This window comes from Apaloderma vittatum, unplaced genomic scaffold, assembly GCF_000703405.1.
Source record: "Apaloderma vittatum isolate BGI_N311 unplaced genomic scaffold, ASM70340v1 scaffold9256, whole genome shotgun sequence".
NCBI lineage: Eukaryota > Metazoa > Chordata > Aves > Trogoniformes > Trogonidae > Apaloderma > Apaloderma vittatum.
The window spans coordinates 29,491-49,523 of record NW_009722252.1 but is presented as its reverse complement, the minus strand read 5'-3'; the positions used below and the strand labels follow the sequence as shown (position 1 = coordinate 49,523).

General features: G+C 41.8%; 2 protein-coding genes across 3 annotated transcripts in view; one reads left to right on the top strand and one right to left on the bottom strand.

Moving 5' to 3' along the window:
• Positions 1-426: 426 nt before the first annotated feature.
• FHL1 (four and a half LIM domains 1) lies at positions 427-3,963 on the top strand. Of its 2 annotated transcripts, none has more exons than XM_009871706.1 (5): positions 427-629; positions 1,309-1,486; positions 1,941-2,110; positions 2,676-2,862; positions 3,778-3,963. In XM_009871706.1, the coding sequence occupies exons 1-5, from the start codon at positions 474-476 to the stop codon at positions 3,930-3,932; spliced, it is 846 nt and encodes a 281-aa protein (XP_009870008.1). In that variant the 5' UTR covers positions 427-473; the 3' UTR covers positions 3,933-3,963. The 2 variants fall into 2 exon arrangements, with proteins under 2 accessions (XP_009870008.1, XP_009870007.1); XM_009871705.1 differs by having other exon boundaries at positions 3,775-3,932.
• Positions 3,964-6,936: 2,973 nt separating this feature from the next.
• Positions 6,937-20,033, bottom strand: part of LOC104269417 (MAP7 domain-containing protein 3-like) — a 34,519-nt gene continuing 21,422 nt past the window's right edge. Inside the window, exons 11-21 of the mRNA XM_009871707.1 lie at positions 18,479-18,624; positions 17,983-18,110; positions 17,169-17,413; positions 14,083-14,218; positions 12,855-13,035; positions 11,618-11,722; positions 11,294-11,347; positions 10,432-10,525; positions 9,795-9,987; positions 8,394-8,689; positions 6,937-7,057 (exon numbers count right to left, since the gene is read on the bottom strand). Coding sequence (XP_009870009.1) covers positions 7,050-7,057; positions 8,394-8,689; positions 9,795-9,987; positions 10,432-10,525; positions 11,294-11,347; positions 11,618-11,722; positions 12,855-13,035; positions 14,083-14,218; positions 17,169-17,413; positions 17,983-18,110; positions 18,479-18,624 — 1,586 coding nt within the window. The 3' untranslated portion in view covers positions 6,937-7,049. The remainder of the gene's footprint in view (positions 7,058-8,393; positions 8,690-9,794; positions 9,988-10,431; positions 10,526-11,293; positions 11,348-11,617; positions 11,723-12,854; positions 13,036-14,082; positions 14,219-17,168; positions 17,414-17,982; positions 18,111-18,478; positions 18,625-20,033) is intronic.

The following is a 20,033-nucleotide window of genomic DNA, read 5'->3' as shown; positions in this document are numbered from 1 at the left end:
TCCCTTCCAACCCTGACATGATTCTATGATTTCTCTTTCTGTGTCCCAAATGGCAGTTTCTGACCTTGGAAGGGACACTCAGGCCACTTTCTTTAGCGGTTATACAAGTTTTTGACTGCTGTGACCAAGCCCAGGTCATCTAATGCATCCAGCCTCTCTGAGTGTGACGGTTTGTCAGCCTAACCTAGACCCTAAAGACAAAGCTGGAGGCACCTGGAAAATGCCAGTATGGTTGATAGAGAGCTGTCACGTTTGATAAACCACTGAGCCGCCTGATAGAAAAATTGCCCAAAGTGCTGGTACTGAAGCTGCTTTCTCTACCAACAAGGCCTCGAGGAGCATGATACCACCACTGCTGAGCCATCTTCCTCATACCTCTTACTTGTGTAGACCCAAGAAGCTGGAATAGTTACCAGGGCTGTAACTTCACCCTCTTTCCTCTTGTAGGGCCCAGCAGTTACACCGTGGGCACGATGTCGGAGCGCTTTGACTGCCACTATTGCCGTGACCCTCTGCACGGGAAGAAGTACGTGCAGAAGGAGGGCCGCCACTGCTGCGTCAAGTGCTTCGAGAAGATCTGTGCCAACACCTGCATTGAGTGCAAGAAACCCATCGGAGCTGACTCCAAGGTGAGTGCTGAGCAGTTAAATAACTTGACGAGAAGACAACAGGCAGATGCTGATAACTGTACCCCCTGCTTTCCTGGCTCTGCTCCCTTTTGTGAGCCTCCGCATGAAAACAAGTTCTCTTGTGAGTCCTCTGGCTGATGGGCCACGTGTTCCTTGAGCAAAGAGCCAGAAGCTGTGGGGCACTGCAGCACCGGGGGCTGCGTTTGCACCGGCGCTAATTTCAGGATCTAGATTGAGGCACGTGAACTGCTGGAAAACCTGGAATCCAGCCTGCCCAGGACTTGCAGAAAGCTTCTTAGCAAATCTCTCACGGTCTGGGGTCTGATTTTTGTCTGTCAAATGTTTATTGCATGATGTTTGTGGCAATAACAGCACACAACTGAACTCAAGGGAACTTGAAAAACCAGAGAAACCCACGTTTACAGTGCTTCAAATCTTAAGAGCTGTTTTGTTTCTACTACCCCAAAAATCCAAAGTGAGTGATTGTGTCTGAGTTTTGCCAAACGTCCTCCTCTTAACTGCTTGCAGATGAGCTGCACCATCACCCGCTGAATGCAGACATGCCTAGGAATTAACAAATTACCCTTTAGTGCCATGGCTGATGAGGCAGGAGCTTGGTTTTAGGGCTGCTTGGGAAGAGAGAAGGGCTTAGTGCTCACTTCATTTCTGTTCGTTCCAGGAGCTGCATTTCAAGAACCGTTACTGGCACGACAACTGCTTCCACTGCTTCAAGTGCTACAAGTCCCTGGTCAATGAGCCCTTCATGCTAAGGGAGAACAACAAGGTGTGGTGCAGTGATTGCACTGCCAAGGAGGATGCACCCAGGTGTAAGGGCTGCTACAAGCCTATTATTGCAGGTATTGGTGCCAAGTTCTGCTCTAGGGCAAAACCATGTCAGTTTATCAAGCTGTGGAGGCTGCCGTTAGGGGTAGGGCCATCACAGTGGAGGGCTGGAACCCCACAAAACGGTGCAAGTTTTGACTCTTGCTCTCACCCATCCATTTTGTTCAAATATTGAAAGGTGGCTTTTCAGTTAACCCTCGCTGGGGATGGTTCACCCTAGTAGTTAGTCTTAAACCATTTCTACCAAAAGCTTTGCTCTGTAAATAAAAAGTCCTCTTTTCAGAAAGGCTCAGGCAAATGTTTTAACAAAAGCCAGAAAGCTCTGGCTAAAGTCAGATACAGAAATGAACAGCACATCGTAGACACAGTAGAGAAAACGTTACAACTGAATCCTGGGCATAGGTACGGACAGGTCTTGCCTACAGGTGTCTTAAACTGCACACAAGAAGTTATTTCTGTCTGTTGCAGGAGACCAGAATGTTGAGTACAAGAAGATGGTCTGGCATAAGGACTGTTTCACTTGCAGCCAGTGCAAGCAAGTGATTGGATCTGGGAGCTTCTTCCCCAAGGGTGATGACTTCTACTGTGTCTCCTGCCATGAGCATAAGTTTGCCAAGACCTGTGCTAAATGCAAGAACGTAAGTCCTTCTGCTTTGCAAAGGCCAATGCCAAAACTAGCCCTCATGTGTCTTGTGGAAGCTAGGAGAGGAAACCAGTAGAGAGATCACGCTGAAGCTCTACCAATGCTTACGTTCTTTCCTCGAGACACCGGTGTGAGCAGGTGGTGGTACAACGATGTGAGAGCTCATGGTTCTTGCGCATCACAGTATCTAAGCAGGGTTATCTGATGGCAGCTCTGCTGAACGCAAGCGGGCACCAGCTTTGCACTTGCTTTGGGGATGGTTTATGCTCTCTAGTAGGTACTGGGTATTCAAGATGTAGACCAGTATTTTATAAAAGCTGGTTTACAACTTTTATAACAGATTAGTGTAGAATTGCAGAGTCACTGCAGGTAAAACAATATTATGAAAGCCACAGGCATCCAGCAGGCTAGAGGACCTCAAGTGCATTAAATTTCATTTTAATGAAAACTTTCAAGAGATCTTCTCCATGACATAGTCCTCTTACCCTGCACCCCGTGCCTTCACCACCTCTCTTCCTCCCTACTGATTCTGAAACAGATCTCTGCTCTTTGCCTCCCAGCCCATCACTTCTGGAGGCCTCACTTACCAGGAACAGCCTTGGCACTCGGAGTGTTTCATTTGCTCCAACTGCAAGAAGCCACTGGGCGGGAAGCGCTTCACAGCTGTAGAGGATGAGTTTTACTGTGTTGAATGCTACAAGGAGTGTGTTGCCAAGAAGTGTGCGGGCTGCAAGAATCCTATCACAGGTATGTTGGATTAAATGCAGCTTGGGGGCAGCGGGTGCTTAAGGTCAGGACAGCGATCCCCACAGACAAACAGCTCCGAGGCTGCTAACACCAGAAGCAGGTCTAGTGCCCCAGGCCCAATCCCAGCAATCTACAGGTGACCTAAGCCACATGCTCCCACTGGATGGCATCCCAGTCAGTAACTGAGCTTTGCATGCATCGAATTTATCTCCCTCAAAACTTCCCCAGCTAGAACTGTTCCCACATCTAAGGGGGCCGGTTAGCTCAGTCAGTTGAGTGTGGCGCTAACAACGCTAAGGTCGCGGGTTCGATTCCTGTTTGGTCCCCATGTGTTGCCTGATCTAGTCGAGAGGTGGCGTCCCTGGCAGCAGGGACACTGGATTAAAATGATCTCTAAGGTCCCTTCCAGCTTAGGCCATTCTATGATTCTATCTTAGTCTGGGAACCTAAAGTCTAAGAGAGCAGTGTTTACTGCCCCAAAGCAACATGTGCTTTGCTTCTGATGTATTTGACACGCAACAGTTATGGGATTACAAATCTCAGCCCTGACATGCAGGCACTATCCTGCCAGTTCTCGGAGCCTTACACACCATTCTGCGTTTCAGAGTATGGATCTGAGCCCATAATGACCAGGTAGAGCACTTAGCCCAACCTCTCTACATCTCGATCTTTGGCTCAGCTTCACTGTTTCTTGGAGAAAAGGATCCAAGTGAAAAAGCTTATTGCAGAGACACCACCTTATGCTAAGAATGTGGTTCAGTTGCCATTCTGGCTACTAATTTAGGCACACAAATACGATCTGCACCACTACAGAAGCGCAGGAGGCAGTAAGAATGGGATCTGCTATTTGGTGGCCTGCCCCAGCCAAGGGAAAAGCTACTATCGCCGTCCTATAATTGTTTTCTCTCCTAGCAGGATTTGGAAGAGGAACCAGTGTGGTGAACTACGAAGATGAATCCTGGCATGATTATTGTTTCAAATGTACAAAGTGTGCCCGTGGCCTGGCCAACAAGCGCTTTGTTTGCCATAATGGAAAAATTTACTGTGCTGAGTGTCCCAAGCGACTGTAAGGAGCAGACAGCAACTGCTGTAAAATGGATTTTAGAGCCCTGCTTTCCAAAACAATCCTGGTAAAGGAGCAGGTTTTTTGCATGTTAAGAATGTTAACTTTTTCCATTTTAGTATAAGAACTAAAAAAAGTAGCCTCAGTATAGTGGGTTTGACTTCTGAAGCTCCTGCTTGTAGCACTGCAAAAAAAAAAAAAAAATCTTAACTTTGTTTCCAAATTAACTCTTCATGTAAAGGCTTGAAATGAGAGATCCACACACTACATAATCTGCTTCAACTAAAACAAAGCTAGTTTGAAACTTGTCTGGTATACATTTAAGCTTGGCACTTAAATGAAGTGGGTTTGACAAGGCATGCACCTCAGAGATGCTCCTGGCATCAGAGAGATCCATTATTACGCTTTCACAAGTGCAGGTTACATCACATACATCACACCACTAATAGCTGCTCAGTAATACATACCTTAGCTTACCCTACCACCTCAAATTGCAGCACAGGTATGGAATGGCTTCATCTTACATATAACAACGGTTTGGCAGTACGATTTAGCTTTAGTTAAATTTCCATAACCTTGTTTTAGTCTTGATTTTCGCATGGTTTGCCTAAAAGTTTTGCTCATCAGCTTTTTTTACGTCATTGTTTAAACAAGGCTGTCTGTATACAATTATTAATCCATTAACGAGAAGTAAACCTTTCAACTACAGGAAAATGCACATGCATTTAGAAGTGCCTTAAAAACATAGCTCAGACAACGATAGCTCTCCTATCGCGTCAGTGTATGTTTTATGATTTAATAAAAATGAGACTAGTGCCTGCTTGGAGTCCTACAGTCTGGAAAACTCTTCTTTCATTTTGCCATCCTGCACAATTGACACATTTTATGTCTGAGTTACTGAAACTAAGTCTCATACACTGATACTGGCAAAGTAAAGAGTCAGCTGTAGTGCCATAGTGCCATTAAATATCTGAGGATCAAAGAAACAATTTCCATAAACTGATTAATTTTTTTAATAAAACTGACACCGGACCATCTGCCAGAACAGCCTGTGTGAAAAAGCCCTTTGGAGAACATATGTACAGCCACTGTCCACACAGATCTACCACACTTCGACAGCCCTGATCCTGGGTTAAGGCTCTTTGTTGGGTTGGAGTTTTTTCGACACAGTAGTGAAATTCAGAAATGCTTATCAGCTAGATGCTGCTCCAGTCCCTCCTTTTCCTTCATAAGCACCTACCAGAAACAAAGCACCCCTGCAAAAAAAAGCCCACAAAACCCCAAACCCAAGGCAGAATCTTGCTGTATTTGTGCAGGTGCCTGCTCTGCTGTGGCTTTAGAGCACTGCTAGAACATAGAGATGCTGGTGCTACAAGTAAAGGCAAAGGCTTACAGTAAAAGCAACGTGAAGAATCCAACAGTTATGAACACAGCATCAGCCTGTACAAACACAGAGAGATCTGAAGGTGTCAGCATAAATACCTTCCCAACCATGCAAATGCAGTTGCCAAAAAGGCGTCTAGTTTGGGGAAACCCACAGGGCAGAGCAGTTAGAGCAGGACCCGAGGACGTCTCAAGGCAGGTCAGCATGACAAGGGTTGGAGACTCCTAGTAAGGCAATGTTTAGCATTACAGAAATAAAGCTTTGTTCAACTGCAAAGTTTATTTAACAGTGCGCACATATTTACATTGAGCTGCAACAGACCATTCAACAAATAATATCAGCAAGGAAAAAGAAAAAAATCAGCATCTTTTTTTGTTAGAATGATTGTCTCTGCCAGAATGAAATGGCTATCATACAAAAATACATTCTTCCTTTTACCTAAGGCACTGCTCTAAAGTCTAAACCAGTTCTACCGTATTCTGAAGAGCAAAGAGCAAGAAGGCTGAGGGTTTCCTATCGTAACTGCGATGTCGAGGAAAGAACGTATTTAGTTCCAGCAAAACCATTTGCATTGAACCACTGAAAACACAGCTGCCATTTGGATGATTCATTTGAACTGAGGTATCAGCCAATGGTTTATTTGAGACAGCGAGTCTTTAACGCAGTCATTTATCTATTACAGGAGGCAGAAGAACAGGACTGCATTATTACTTTTAGTAGCAATTTTCAGAAGATGCTTAGTTAATCTCTTCATGCTGTAAAAAGCAGGCAAGTTCAGGTTAAACAGATTACTTAATGCGGGCTTTAGGGGAAGTGAAATATATATATATATATTATATGCAGCTGGCAGCCACTGTTATAAAGCTAGAACAGGAACACTTAGAATAATTAACATGAATATAATATGACTTCAGTGGTCTAATACTGTTATGTACACAATAAAATAATACTTCCATAAGTGTAGATAAATAAGTAATTCAAAAGGAAAACATTTTTAAAAGCATGACATGTTAAACCGCACTATGACAGACATATCTAGGTACTCAATGTTTTTGTAATACATTAGTGCATATGCTGCAACATGTTTTGATGTTTGCCAATAGATTAAAACATATTAGCGATGGTACAATACTGCATTTTCAAACTGCCAATGTTTTTGTGCTAGAAAACAAGGCATTTTTCTCCTCCATTCAAAACTGAAGATACTAAATTTTGTGTTTTCAAATAGCAAATGAACCAACAAGTAACAGCATTTTCCTAGAACATTACAAAGAGAGTTTAGCTTTAACACACACCGAATGAGTCTTTTATTTCACCAGGTGCCATTTCAAGAATATGCAAAATCTGGCCAGTAGCTAAGTGGGGGAGCCTCCAGTGGCACATGGCTCTACACGACACCGATATGAAAATTTAAAATCCACAAAAACCTAGACTCAAGCACATTGCTGTAAAGTCTGTAAAAGGGAAACAAGTGATATTTGAACAAGGAAATCTTATCTAACAATTAGCTAAATGTATGGAAAAGGAACATCAGCACAAAACAGTTTCCCTGAAATGTTCAAGGTGCAAATTAGAAATTTGTCAACCCTCCCAAGGCGTTTTTGTTGCTTTGCCTGCCTCCCCCTCCAAACTTGAAAACGGATAAAGGCAAACAAGCAGCTTTTCAAAACAAGGCCTTCAGTACTTGATAAAACACTGGATTACTGATGTGCAATCAGATAATTTCCAGGTCTCTAGTGTTCACAGTTCTGACCAAAGAGCAAAGAGAAGAAAACATTTAATCATCATAACTGTGTGTGTGCCACGTACATCTGTTCTCAGTGTCAAGAGGCTACATCCAGGGAGCGAGCACAGAACCAACCACTTGGTTACTCATGGTCCAAAAATCAGCGCAGTAGCTTTTCCTTCTTCGCATACGACTATGAGCTCGCAAAGTTAGGTACACAATTCTTAAACTTATTGTATCGAAACAAGTTTAGGTTCAAAATTAAAAGGCAACGCTTCCTTCACTAAAAAGTTAATGATTGTGATCAGAACGTAATGTGATCAGTAGTATCACATTAAATCTGTCGATTCCCATGGCCCAGTTAGGCGTGGCCTCGAGGAAAGTCAATGAGGCCGTGTCCATGGGAGTACAACTCAGAAGACGCAGAGTGACAGAGGAGACTCAGGAAACAGTTCAAGCTAGAAAAGTGCTACACTTTAATCAAAAAAAGTGCTACACATCACTTAAAGAGAACGTGGACAGCAAGTCTTGTTTTTTCCACTACTGTTCAACTGTTCACAGTCATTTGTCTCATGGAAAGAGATCTCCTGCCGTTAGTACGTCCATTTGGGATTTAGCTCCAACACCAGAGAAGTTCAGTCTTACATAAACTAGCTTACTGAAGCCTCTCTGACACACTGTGCTCTACTACATCGGCATTTGGCCTCAAGTACATGCGGCTTCAGATGCAGCTCTGCTTCCTTCAGAAAATTCAGAATATTGTGTGTGCAGCTTTATTAACTTTCTCAGAATGTAACAAAACTGTCAGTGGAATTTAAGGTTCACAGTGAAGTGAAAGACTATTCTACAGTAAGTAGAAAGGGCAGCTAATACCTTGCCAGAGCCTGAAGAGCCCTTGTAAGACCAGATGCAGCCAGCATCAGGAAGTTACAGAACATGCCTAGGAGTGGAAAGGTCTTGTCTGCAGAGTTACATCAGACACCTTTGAAACTGTTGGTATCTTCAAAAGTAACATGTGCCACTTAAGACATCTCAGAAGCCTAAAAATACAACAGATGGGTTTGGGTGCTGGTAGGAGATCCAGGAGCTTCACAGGGGCTCGGCTGTGTCTTTGGAAGAGCCTTAACGTTGGGCCTTGGCTGCTGTCTAGAGCAAGTCCCTACAAAGGCATCGGTCGGTGACTCTTTTTGATGGAACGCAAGTTCCAAGCACTAAAGAAAGAGCTGTCCCTCCTGTCTACACATTGGAAAAAGTGCCTTGAAAATAAGAAGCTGAAGTTAAGGCAAGGAGAGTAAAATGCAAGGAAGTTAATTACCTAGCCAGAGGAAGAGACAGGCAGGGAAATCAGCTTGCATTACCTGATGAAGTATCTATAGGTTTGGTCAATGAATTCACTGCACCATCATCCTCAAAAGCCAATTTGGGACTAGAAGGTATTGTAGCAGCGTCATTCAAGTTTTGATTACAGTTGTCAGCAGAGATGCTGTCTGAGCTCAGTTTGGTTGACTTGGAATGTACTCCAACGTCAATGAACTCCTCAAAAGTCCATGAATCAGATTTTCCGTTAAGATTCTGAATGAGTCCAACTGTGTGATCAGCTTTGTTAACACTCAACTTCACAGAGTTGTCGATAACCATTTCTTTTGCAGGATGGCTAGGAAAAAAAAAAAAAAGGATACTTGTGTTATGATTTCTGCATGTTTAACCTTTAGACTGATTACAGGGCAGCCAATTATCAGTCTGCGTACTTCGCAAAACACTGAATATCCTGACAGGCATTCCCAGACAACCTCCTCCAGCTGCCACGCGGGACCTCCCCTCCACATGCCAATGGGGAAGATCGACTCACCGACACGTAGTAAAAATAATATACTAATATCTCTCAGGTAAGGTCTGGCTCCTGTAAACTTGTTGCTCTCAGAACAAATTTAAGCCCTGCACCATCAAAACCCTATCTTAGTGGTGTGCATTTTTCCTTTTTTCTCCAGTTAGGACTTTTTAAACAACACACTGAGCCTCAGAGGACTAGCAATATTTAAATCAGATTCCAAATCTAAACTCAAATCAGAGTGATCATTTTTCATTAATTCTTAAAGAAATAATGAAAACGTCTTTATTCCATCACAGGAGGAAGGAGATTAATTTATCATCATGTTAAAAAGGAGTCCGCAATGCCATTTCTAAATCATTAGCATTTAGATGAGCAAGTGGAACAAGCACCAGAGGACAGATTTTCCAGTAGTAGATTGAAATGCTTTATGCTCAAAAAGATAATATTTGAAATACTAAAAAAAATTCTCATTAAGGGAAGCTTTTGTGCTGTATCTAGTGTTTCAGCATAACCGATGCTGTTCTAGAGCTTTCAGTGGGTTATTATTCCTTTTCAGTGCTGTCCCCCTCCCTCTTGATTGATGTTACGTTAATGAAAAGAACTGCAAGCCGTTTTAAGGGGAAAGATTTCAAGCCAATGCTGTTGATTGTAAGCAGCACTGCTACGTTCCTGGCTCTGTGTCTCACTTCTCAGCAAAGCCAGCGCTGTTAGCACTGTGCCATCTAAACAAACAATGATCCTGAACTAACTGCCTCTGTGTGAAGCAGTAAACTGACAGCGTGCACACACCACACGCTTGGAGCAAGCCAGAGAAATACCACAAAGCCAGTGCGATGCAAAAAATTTGAGGCAATGCTATGTACAGCACTAAATTTAATTCAGACTTAGAGAGAGATTTCTTGCATGATGGCCACTTACACAGACTCACCTGGAATCCTTTAATTCGGTAACAAGCAGACACTCCTCATCACTTTTCAAATTGCTCCCATTCATAAACACTTCACTGGCCTTTAATTCGTCTTGTTCCTCAGACTCTGCAGAGATCAAGCCATGCACCATCTCTAAACAACCCTCTGCTTCTCCCTTGACATCCTCAGATAAGTCAACACCATTTAGCTTTCCTGAATGTGAGGGGGAAAACAGAAAGAAGAAAAATAAAGACCAAGAGGGGGGGAAAAAAAAAAAAAGTTTCAGTAACATAACTTATTCTAAATTAATAAAATACAAGTGCCAAAATGACCTTTCCTACACAAAACTCAAGACACTTGGCTTCAACTGATTCATTTCTCTTTAGACTGTAACATGAAATTTGTTTTCCATCTTCAAAAATACACATGTAAAATGAAAGCAAGCTGCCTGCATTTCACTCGCAAATCATTTTTGCATTTAATCATTTTGACTGTCTCTTGTGGTATGGAACAGGCACACTCTGTTCAAGCAGAAATCATCCCCAGCACTTCTGGGACCTGTGTCTCAGACCCTCTCAATGCCATCATGTGAGTGACCTTTTTAACAACACCGAGACACTGACTGCCAGTTCAACCTGACTCATCAAGTTTCCTTACCTGGTTGATCAGTCTTCTCAAGAGCCAATTCTTCCTCCTCTTCAATATCCTCTCCCTCCATAGCCTCGGAGGCAGCCTTCCCTTCATTCTGCAACTGAAAAATGCCAAGAGTGTTATTTGGAATAACTCGCTGCACTCTAGTGTTTCCCAAGCGGTTCGATCCCAGCTCTCAGGCAGGGCTGTGCTGAGCCCAGCAGTACTCCAAAGGCTAATAACCCCCCAGCAACACACGCGCTGCTGAGCCAGAGCCTGTAAAGGAACATGTGGGACCCACTTCTATCTCTTACCTATGAACTATTCCAGAGTTCCTTTTTCCCTCATTTCTCCAAGGTGAGTGCTAAATATTTATTGATTTTTAGCTATATGAAGACTTGGCTCTTTGAATGTTGAGAGGAGAACAACTGCTCCTCAATATAATGTGCATAATTTACCACAAACCCCAAGTCACTGCTTAAACAAACATACATCCAGTTTACTGAAGCAGTCCAAGGGGCATCCAAGATTTGACAGGAATGATGAAGCCAGGAATTCAAGCTTTCTGGGGAAAACTAGTCCCAGCAGACTGCTTACAGTTAAAAAATATTATCTATTACTAAGTCATGTTTTGTTTAACCAAACTGCACCAGAACACATTGCTTCTATACATGCCTTGAACAAAAATGCATCAAAGATTTTTACACAGAACAAGTAAAGCAGAAGAACGTGTGCAATGGGAAGCTACTGGAAAATATTCTGGTGTATCAAAACTCCACACTTCTTGTGGAAGCCAGTTCCCGTAGGGCTAACAGAGAAAGACAGGAGACAAGGCAAAACCTTCTCTAGGAAGGGCCTATCCTGCCGATATGCACATCCAGACACGCACCTTGGATTCCGTTTGATCTGATTTTCGTGTTCTTTTCATTATTTCTTCAATTCTCTGTTAAAACAGGGAAAATAGTTGCAATGACATACAGAGCTTTGTATTTCAGCATTCTGGTTTAAATTGTCATCGATCATAACATATTTTTCTACTTCATAAACTTACTACTTTTTCTTCACCATTTTTAAAGCTCGTATGGCAGAGTTGGCTTTTTTTTTTAAAGAACACACTACTACTTAAATGCATCCAAGACTGTCTGTCTGTTCAGTTTAACACCTCAATGACTATTTTAGGCTGAGAAACTTCTCTGCTCTCAAAATTGCGTACCTTTTTTCTTTCAAGCCTTTCCTGCATATTTTGCTGCATAATTCTCTCTCTTTCCAGCCGCTGTCTTTCAGCCTCTTCTTGAGCTTTTGCTTCAGCCTCTTCTCTCTGAAAATCAAACAAAAAGAACAGAGTACCCAGTGCACAACTCACTCCCAAGAATCAAAAGCAAGAGCTGTTACACAGTTTCTGGTTCAATGCAGACAGGAACATCAGATAATCACTGTTTAATATTATCATACGTTGCAGCTAAATGCCAATTAGCCAGCTACTGACATGAAATATATACTACTATGACATTCAGAAACTGATCTGAAAAGAAAAATTATGTGCATGGCTATTCTGTCATTATGCAAATGTTCTGGATGTTGTTGAGCTACTTGGGGTTCAAACTCTACCTCAGGTTGAAGATTTGTCTAGAAAGGATAATTTATAAAGCAACCAGACAGCAATTACATTCTAAACTTAAAAATCTTGGCAGTCAGGTATTACTACCAAGATACTTGGTGCTGAGCATCTTCTCATCCTTCCACACTGAAAAATCTTTTCCAGTATGACTGGAAAGAAGACAGAAGCATAGTTAACGCTCTGAATAATTGTTATGAACTTAAACGAGCATTTAAAGAAATGTTCAAATGCATGTCAATGCTACTCTTAAGATACAGCTCTCCAAACACAAAAAGTTCATTGTAAAACTACTTTAAGTTTCAAAACTAATCTCACTTAAAAGAAGTCCACTTTCTGCAAAACAGCTCCCTTCAGTTAGAAGGATGCCTCTGTAAAGGTACACCAGTATTAGCTATGGGAGACTGTTTAGCAACCAGAAAAAGCAGATTTGGAAACACTACTGATCTTTCTTTTAAACGAATTGGAGCACACCAGATGACTTTCCAGACAGACCATCTCCTTATAATCCATAGCAGGAAGCCTGTGAAGTGAGCTCAGTACACATACTTTACGTACGGAAATTGCATTCCAAGGTGGCTAAAACGTGCCTGCTTCTGCCCACAGTTGAATTTGTCAAATGTTAGAAAATAAAATAAAAAAAAAATAAATCACAGACTAGGGCAAGGAAAGGACTTCAAGACATTCTCAAATCCATCTCAGACAGGATGAACTCTGCTTTACATCATTCCTGACAGGTGTCTCACATTCTGTGAGAGAAAACTGAAGATGACCTGCTGTTGAGAACACAGCAGCTTGTATGAAGAACACAGCTGGAGCCTACAGATAAGCAGACCTGTTGTTGAAGTCCTGCAAGTTTTTCCTGCTCTTCTTGTTCTCGTCGGATCCTCTCCTCTTCAGCTTGTCTTTGCTGCTCTTCGTAAGCCAGTCTCTTTTCTTCCTCCTGCCTGCGGAGCTCCTCCTCCCGTCGGGCTTTTTCCTCAACAGCTCTCTTGGCCACTTCTTCTTCTCTCATTCTAGTGTTTCCAAGATACAGATTACCAACAGGATATTTATTTCTTTAAAAGCATGCATGCAGATGAGGCAGACTAGAAAAGCAAGGAGTTCTAAGCTATCCAATTACAGAATAACAGCATAAAGATACTGTCCAGTGGAGACTTAACAAATGCCACCATCTAGATCCATCAAAGGAAAAAGTGGAATAGTTGGGAGGAAACTATCTACGAGTACATAAATGTTCTTTGCTGATGAAGTCAAGACCAAGGCAGGTTCCTCCAATAATGGGATGTTTGACTGAGAACTGGACTAAATGACAACAATTTAGTAAATATCACCTGCATCCACAATAGTAATGAAGCTTTCAATCACGAAACAAAAATTTAGTTGGATTTTCTAGAAGACTGTTTCTTCTATAGTCCAAGCTCTAGATAGACTGGAGGTGTACACTGTCAAATCATGACGTACACAACAGATTTGATGACATCGTATTTGTGATAAAACATCTGTACCAGACTAAATGCAGTAAATGGAATAAAGTTAGTTGGCAAACAGTTAATTTTTTTAATAACTTCCATGGAGTGAACCAAATGCACACTAATTTATCACTTTGAATTACTTGGGTGCAACACTTCTGATTCAGATTTAGGATCACTAACGTGAGATTTAACATACCATCAAACCACTGCCTGAGTTCATCAAAGGAAAGTGGAATAGATTTTAAACAGACTTGAAATAGTTGACTATTTTGAAAAAACAAAAGAAATTAAACTGGTGTAAAAAATACATTCTAGTTTTGAAATAAAAGCACCAGTGATGACTGGAAGGAAAAAGTTGCAGTGATTTGCAGAGGGACGATGCATTATATAAATACACTGAGATACAGGTTAATGATATACACAGCAACCTGTCCCACCTCGAACAGTGCCAGTGCCTGTCCCTCTGCTTCAGGAACTGCATTAAGATTTACAGCACCTTACATTAAGGCCTAGGAAACACCTACAGCTGGTGTGCCCCTCAACCACACCCCACGCTGAAAGCACCCTTTCCTTCTCATGCATCGTTACCTTTCCTCTTCCTGCCTCTGAATTCTCTCTTGGTCTTCACGCTCTCTTTGCTCCCGCGCTAGACGTCGTTTCTCTGCCAAGATTTTCGCAGCTTCTTCAGCTGTGGTGGTCCCTGCTACTGTTTTGTTAACGGATTCTGCAAAGGTTAAAAGAAACTGCTTTTTAAAAGCCTCAGTAACCGAGAAAGATGTTATCACCGAGAGATGACATTTTTCTTCTGGCCAACTAACTCTCTACCTTTTTGACCAGTGCCCATCACTCAGCAAGTATTCCCTTGTACTGAAGGGCCCAGGAGAGCCCAAGGGGAGTCCTAAAGAGACGCCAAGTCACAATATCTCACTGACACTGATGGAACAACAACCCAGCCCAACTACACTGAGCCAGCCAAAGATATTCTCCAATTACCATAGTACTGAAACCCACGTTTCTAAAAAGATATGTTTAATCTATGACACTTAAAAACACTTAAAAGAAAACTGTAAAAAATATTGCTTTAAGGAATACGTTTAACTTCCTCCTAATGAAACTGAACACACATGACCCCAAAGAAGAAGTTATTTATTTCTCATGTTTCATACCATTAATGCCTTTATTTTTATAGAGTATCTTAGGGAGCAAATAATCACCATCTTATTTGGCCTTGAAGACACATACTAAGGACTTCAGTAATACTACACTTCTACATATTTTAGCAACAAATCAATTTCCAGTTTTCATGGAGATCAAAACAGCTCCCACCACCAGATTAGTAGGCATTTGTACAGTCTTGCAGTTTATATTTCTTCCTGTCCTGTCTGGTGTCATGGTCAATGATAATATAAATTATATTACACATTAATATAAATAATAAATTAACATTAGGTAGAAAAACACCTTTGTCATCCAGTTGCTCTCAATATACATTGGAAGAGCTCCGATTTATATCAGTTATTCCCACTCTCTAGAAATACTATTGTTTGAATGTGGCTGAAGAATTGATCATCTGAATGTTCAGAGAAATAGCTCTTGGTGTCAGCAGAGCAATAGCATCATTATGTAGGTGAGAACCTGCTGTCCTTTTTAATATTTCACAAATCAACCCACAGATGTTTGCTTAACATTTATAAAAGCCCTCAAGCCAAGGTAATTTTATGAACAATGACATCAGGGTTTCATCAACTATTTTGCTTCTGACCTAAAGACAATCATTCAAAACACAATGCCATCATTAGGACCTTTAATCCCCGAAAAGCTGCTTAAGCCTCACGGACACATAATCACTACCTGCAGCTGTAGGGCTTAATTACGCAGAGCACACCCATAGCAGCTGAATCATGGCAGCATTTTGTGCATAAAAATAGTTCTTGCAGCCTTAGGAAAAGCATCCCAACACACGGAGTGCAGTCACAGAGTTTTCTAAAGTTTAGATTTACCCAACGCTGAGGAAGCGCAGCCTCCCCAGCACACACATTACTTCCGATTTGGGAAAAAAAGCAGTTGCATTAGTACAAACAAGAATCGGCCGCAACACTTCCAGATTTGAACTCGGTTGAAAGGGGTTTTCCTCCTCCTCATCGCTGAGCAGGAAAGATCAGTCCTTTGCAGCTACAAGAAACATTAGTAGGATCTGCCTACTTGAGACCTCTATGTACTAAGTGCTTTTTCTTCCCATATTGTGCTTTTCTTCCTATATTCTGCAGCTTTTTATTATTTCAAGAAAAGAGGGGAGGTTTCATTTACTGTTACCAGTAAACAACCATGAAGAAATCAAAATTTGTCTCGTCTCGTCTCTTCCATCACCTGAGTGCCTTTGCCAGTTTAGAGCAGTCACTTTTTACAGCAGAGGCTGTCTTCTCTTTTGGCCTTGTAGAGCAACCAACGCATCAGGTCCTGTCTAAACACTACAGGAATTTCAGTTGTATCAAAATTGGTTGACATTTAATGTCAGGTTTAACCTATTTTTCCCCCTCAAAATTGAACCTGCTTAATCAAAGTTAACCCTCAGTGACAGGCCTAAAAATTTAGGCTTGTATGTTATAGTTTTTAGGGTGATAGCACGATAATGATAGCTTGAAGTATGGTGAGTATCTGGTATAGACATCCAGGCTTCCTTCTACAGGAATATATGCTCAAAGAACCGTACCATGAATGAGTTCTTCAGCACTAGCACTTATTTCACATCCAACATTGAGTAGTGTCAGGAAGAGCCTTGAAAATCACAGACAATTGCAGCAGCTGAGAAACGCAGCGACAGGAACTGTCCATGCAGTAACACGCGGCAAGCACATGTTCCCACTTACCTTGGGTCTGAAGGATTTTCACCCTCAGTACTGCCCACTGGCTGTAGTTTAAACTCCAGAAATCCCTCCTTTTCCTCTTAAGTCTCCCCTAAATCCTTCTCCACAGAGAAGTGCCTGCTAGAGCTCATCAGAAGGCTCTCCCACCTTCTGTTCTGGAGATGCTGGTGGCGTTTCTCCCAGGAAGAGGAACAGAGGCTGTGCTTACTTGGCACGATGAAAAGGACTAGGAGACTAATTGCTTAGCCGGTATATGGCTCTCCTTAATCTACCACAACAATTTCTCAGTAGGACCCACGAACCTGTAGCAATGGCTATAGGTTCATTGGGACTGAGACCGAGGCAGCCTTCTAGCTTTGTGAAAGCTGGCTCTCAGACCACGATGCACCAACAGCTGACTTCTTCCTCCAAGCAGGTCCCTACACAAGCAATTTTAAGAACTACCAGTGGACTCAAAAACCTTTGCATAGTTTCACTAAGAACTTTGCAATGCTAAGCTAGATCTCTCAGCTAGTGCGCCTGGACTCCAAAAAGCAAACAGGATTTTTGCTTTTCTTATAATTACAGTACAAAGAATAATATTGAAAGCTCTGGACTTCAATCTCCAAGGCAATAAACTGACTACTGCACTAAAATCCATACCTGAAAGTCACATCATGTAATATTACTGTATAAACAGTAATGAAGAGCTTCTGTCTTAAAGCATCCTACCCTCCAGCAGTCTGCCTCACGAACTAATTACTACACTAGTCCTAGCACACACTAGAGATGTCTTGAATGAGAGCGTGTCAGTCACTGAGAAACACTCACCTTCTTTGGTCTTTGTGCTAGCTGCCACCGCATCCTTGTCCAAGGTTGGTGAAGCACCTTGCTCTTGTCCTGCTCCTTCCGCACTCTTATCCTTTGGTTTGCTCTCTGCTTCAGTTTTCTTTTTGGTTATGTTCAGAACACCTGGCGTGAGAGGTGGGCGTTGGATGGGCGCTGGTTTAGACACTGGAGTAGGAGATGGTGGTCTCTGTTTTGACATGCTAGGCGACGGTGGGCGAGTCCTTTGTCTGTCAAAACGAAGAGTATTTTTCAGGGCTAACGGTGAAAATCTCAAACATGCAACTAGGACAGCAGTCTAGCTTTGTTAATTTATCCCGCTTTTAAAAATAAATCCACACACAAACTACTGGTGCCTTCATCATAAAACGCAAATACAGGATTTCAAAATACCCTGGGCAACTGTACTCGCTACTTGTGGGCTAACATCAAAACAGGTCTGCTAGCCCAGACCTCCATTTACTCCACAACAAGAACGAACCCTGTGATTCCAACCCAAGAAACTTCCTACAAAAACACACGCAGATCAACCGATTCAGAAGCTCGCATGCTCCCTGCCGGTTTTAGTGCACAGACTACAGAAAACCACGGAATATTTTATCTGCACAAAAGAGACAAAGGTTCAAGTAAGGGCTGCATTTCTATCACAGAAGAGAGACTGAATCAGAAGTGAAGTCCTTCTGTGTACAAACACGGCATTGTGTAGGTCATCCATATGCTAACAGCACAGCTGTCTGAAGCAGGAAGCAGCCTTTAGTTTCTTCTGAATAAAAAAGCAGTATTTAACCTGGACACATACCTAACTGTGGGTGATGGAGGACGTTTCACCAAATTAGCAGGAGAAGGAGATCTTCTACGGGCAGACACAGATGGAGAAGGAGGGCGTCTTACGCCAGAACGTGGGGACGGTTTTTCCGTTTCTGATTTCTAAGATATACAAACCAAAATAATGCTCACTCTCTAGAACACTCTGCAGACAGAGGAGCTGCTACCACAAGAAACACAGAACTTCTCAACAAGATGTACTTTAGATTTCCTTTATGCTCCAGAACTTAGACCCATTTAATATGTTACCTGAATCAGACTTTGGGAGCTGTAAGCAGCAAACAGCATGCCTTTAAGATACTAGAGAGATCAAGGGCCATAACCCCCAATTTCATTTCAATACTGTGTTTTGGAAGCAAATGCTTTTGAACATGTCAATAAGCAAGCGAACTGCTAAACAGGATCCCATCCTGAGCTGTTCCAACCCCCCTGATTCATACGAACCTAATGCCTGGGGATCTTCAACAAACCTGGGTTGAATCTGGTGAACTTGCATCAGATGAAGATACAGAGGACTTCAATCTGTCGATGCTACGACTGCGCACGGGCACTTTAGGAGTTGGGACTGGGGAATTGATGGAACTGGCTGAAGCTGAACGAGGACAGAGGTGAGATTCTATAAAAGTTAGGAATTTGACAAGACAAAACGAGAACCAAGTGCACAGCATAAGAACAGGAGAAGAAGAAGAGGGAGAAAGAGAGAAAGAAAGAAAGATTGTGTGTGTTAGAAACCGTACAGAGAAACACCACAGGCAGTGCACGTTGCAATGGGTCACGGACACAGACACCACCACCACACGATTAGTACTTTGGAAGCAACAGCACCAAGAATACAATCATTTTGAAAGCAGCAGTCTGGAGTAGATAAAAATAAAATGCTTTTCCAAAAAATGTCTAAATGTGTAATACACCAGCATTACTTCATTATAGGCAAGCTGCATCTACTCACAAATACTCCCATTTTAACAGCTTAGCATCTTTCTTTACAAGTTCTTCATGACAAGTTTAAATTTTAAGTGTGCTTCCCCCACATACTGGGAAGAAATCCTACTTCTTTTCAAAGACTAGTTATAAACCAGCATTACACTAGAAATCTGAGCATTACTTTATAAGCTTTTCTTAAGAAATAAGCATTTGTGTAACACTATTCTGTCATAATTTCTCTGACCCCTTTATTACTGTATAGGTGCCTTTTATCCACGTTAAAAAAATCAAAATAGGTGGTGTAAAAGAAAACTATCTAGAGAAAAAGGTCAACTGTTAAACTGAAAGACTTCTCCTACCAGAAGTGTCAATCTGTTCACACGTAAGATATTGAAAGAAATGTTATCTTCTAATTACTTTTTCACTAACCCAATCACAGCTTATAAGCTTACACAGATGTAAAAATCTACTGAAATTAGATTTTTCTATAGTCTGTATAATTTGTGACAGATGCCAGCACTTAATTTTGCAACTTTATGGAAAACACATTTTATTTTTATATTTACAGCTTTTGTGCAAGGAGAGCCGCATTGTTTGTGCACAGTGTGTGCTAAAGCACAGGTACGTTTCTACCAAAATGAAGAAAGTACCTTTAAGTAAACTGATAAAAATGTAAACACTATCTTTAGCTCAGCAGTAGTGAATAAGTCACATGCTGTCAGTAACAATGAAAAAGATGGTATTTCCCCACATGACATGAACTGAAATTTTCATGGTAAAATAAAAGTGGCACGTAGACAGGTGTGCAAAATTAGGACCACTGACTACAAACCAAAAAAGTAAAAACTGATTATTACACAAAGGGATCAGTGTAGCAATATCACCTTTACCAACAAGGACCAAGTTGAGTGGCATAAGATAAAAAAATAAAGATGGAAGAATATACTCAAGAGGAAACAAGCAAAACTGGGAACACAAGTTGTAAGGTAAGAAAGGAGAAAGGACTCCACATTGGTTCCAGATCTGCATTTACTGGGGCATTCTTAAAACCAATAATAATTATAAGACATGTGGGAGGCACCTGGGGTTTGCCCACAATGC

What these genes read in the sequence shown, in the direction of transcription:
- FHL1 (XM_009871705.1), top strand. Translation starts at nt 474, where the DNA reads ATGTCGGAGCGCTTTGACTGCCACTATTGCCGTGACCCTCTGCACGGG. An exon ending in CTACAAGCCTATTATTGCAG is followed by an intron (nt 1,487 to 1,940) that starts GTATTGGTGCCA and finishes TGTCTGTTGCAG; the next exon opens with GAGACCAGAATGTTGAGTAC. An exon ending in CCTGTGCTAAATGCAAGAAC is followed by an intron (nt 2,111 to 2,675) that starts GTAAGTCCTTCT and finishes TTTGCCTCCCAG; the next exon opens with CCCATCACTTCTGGAGGCCT.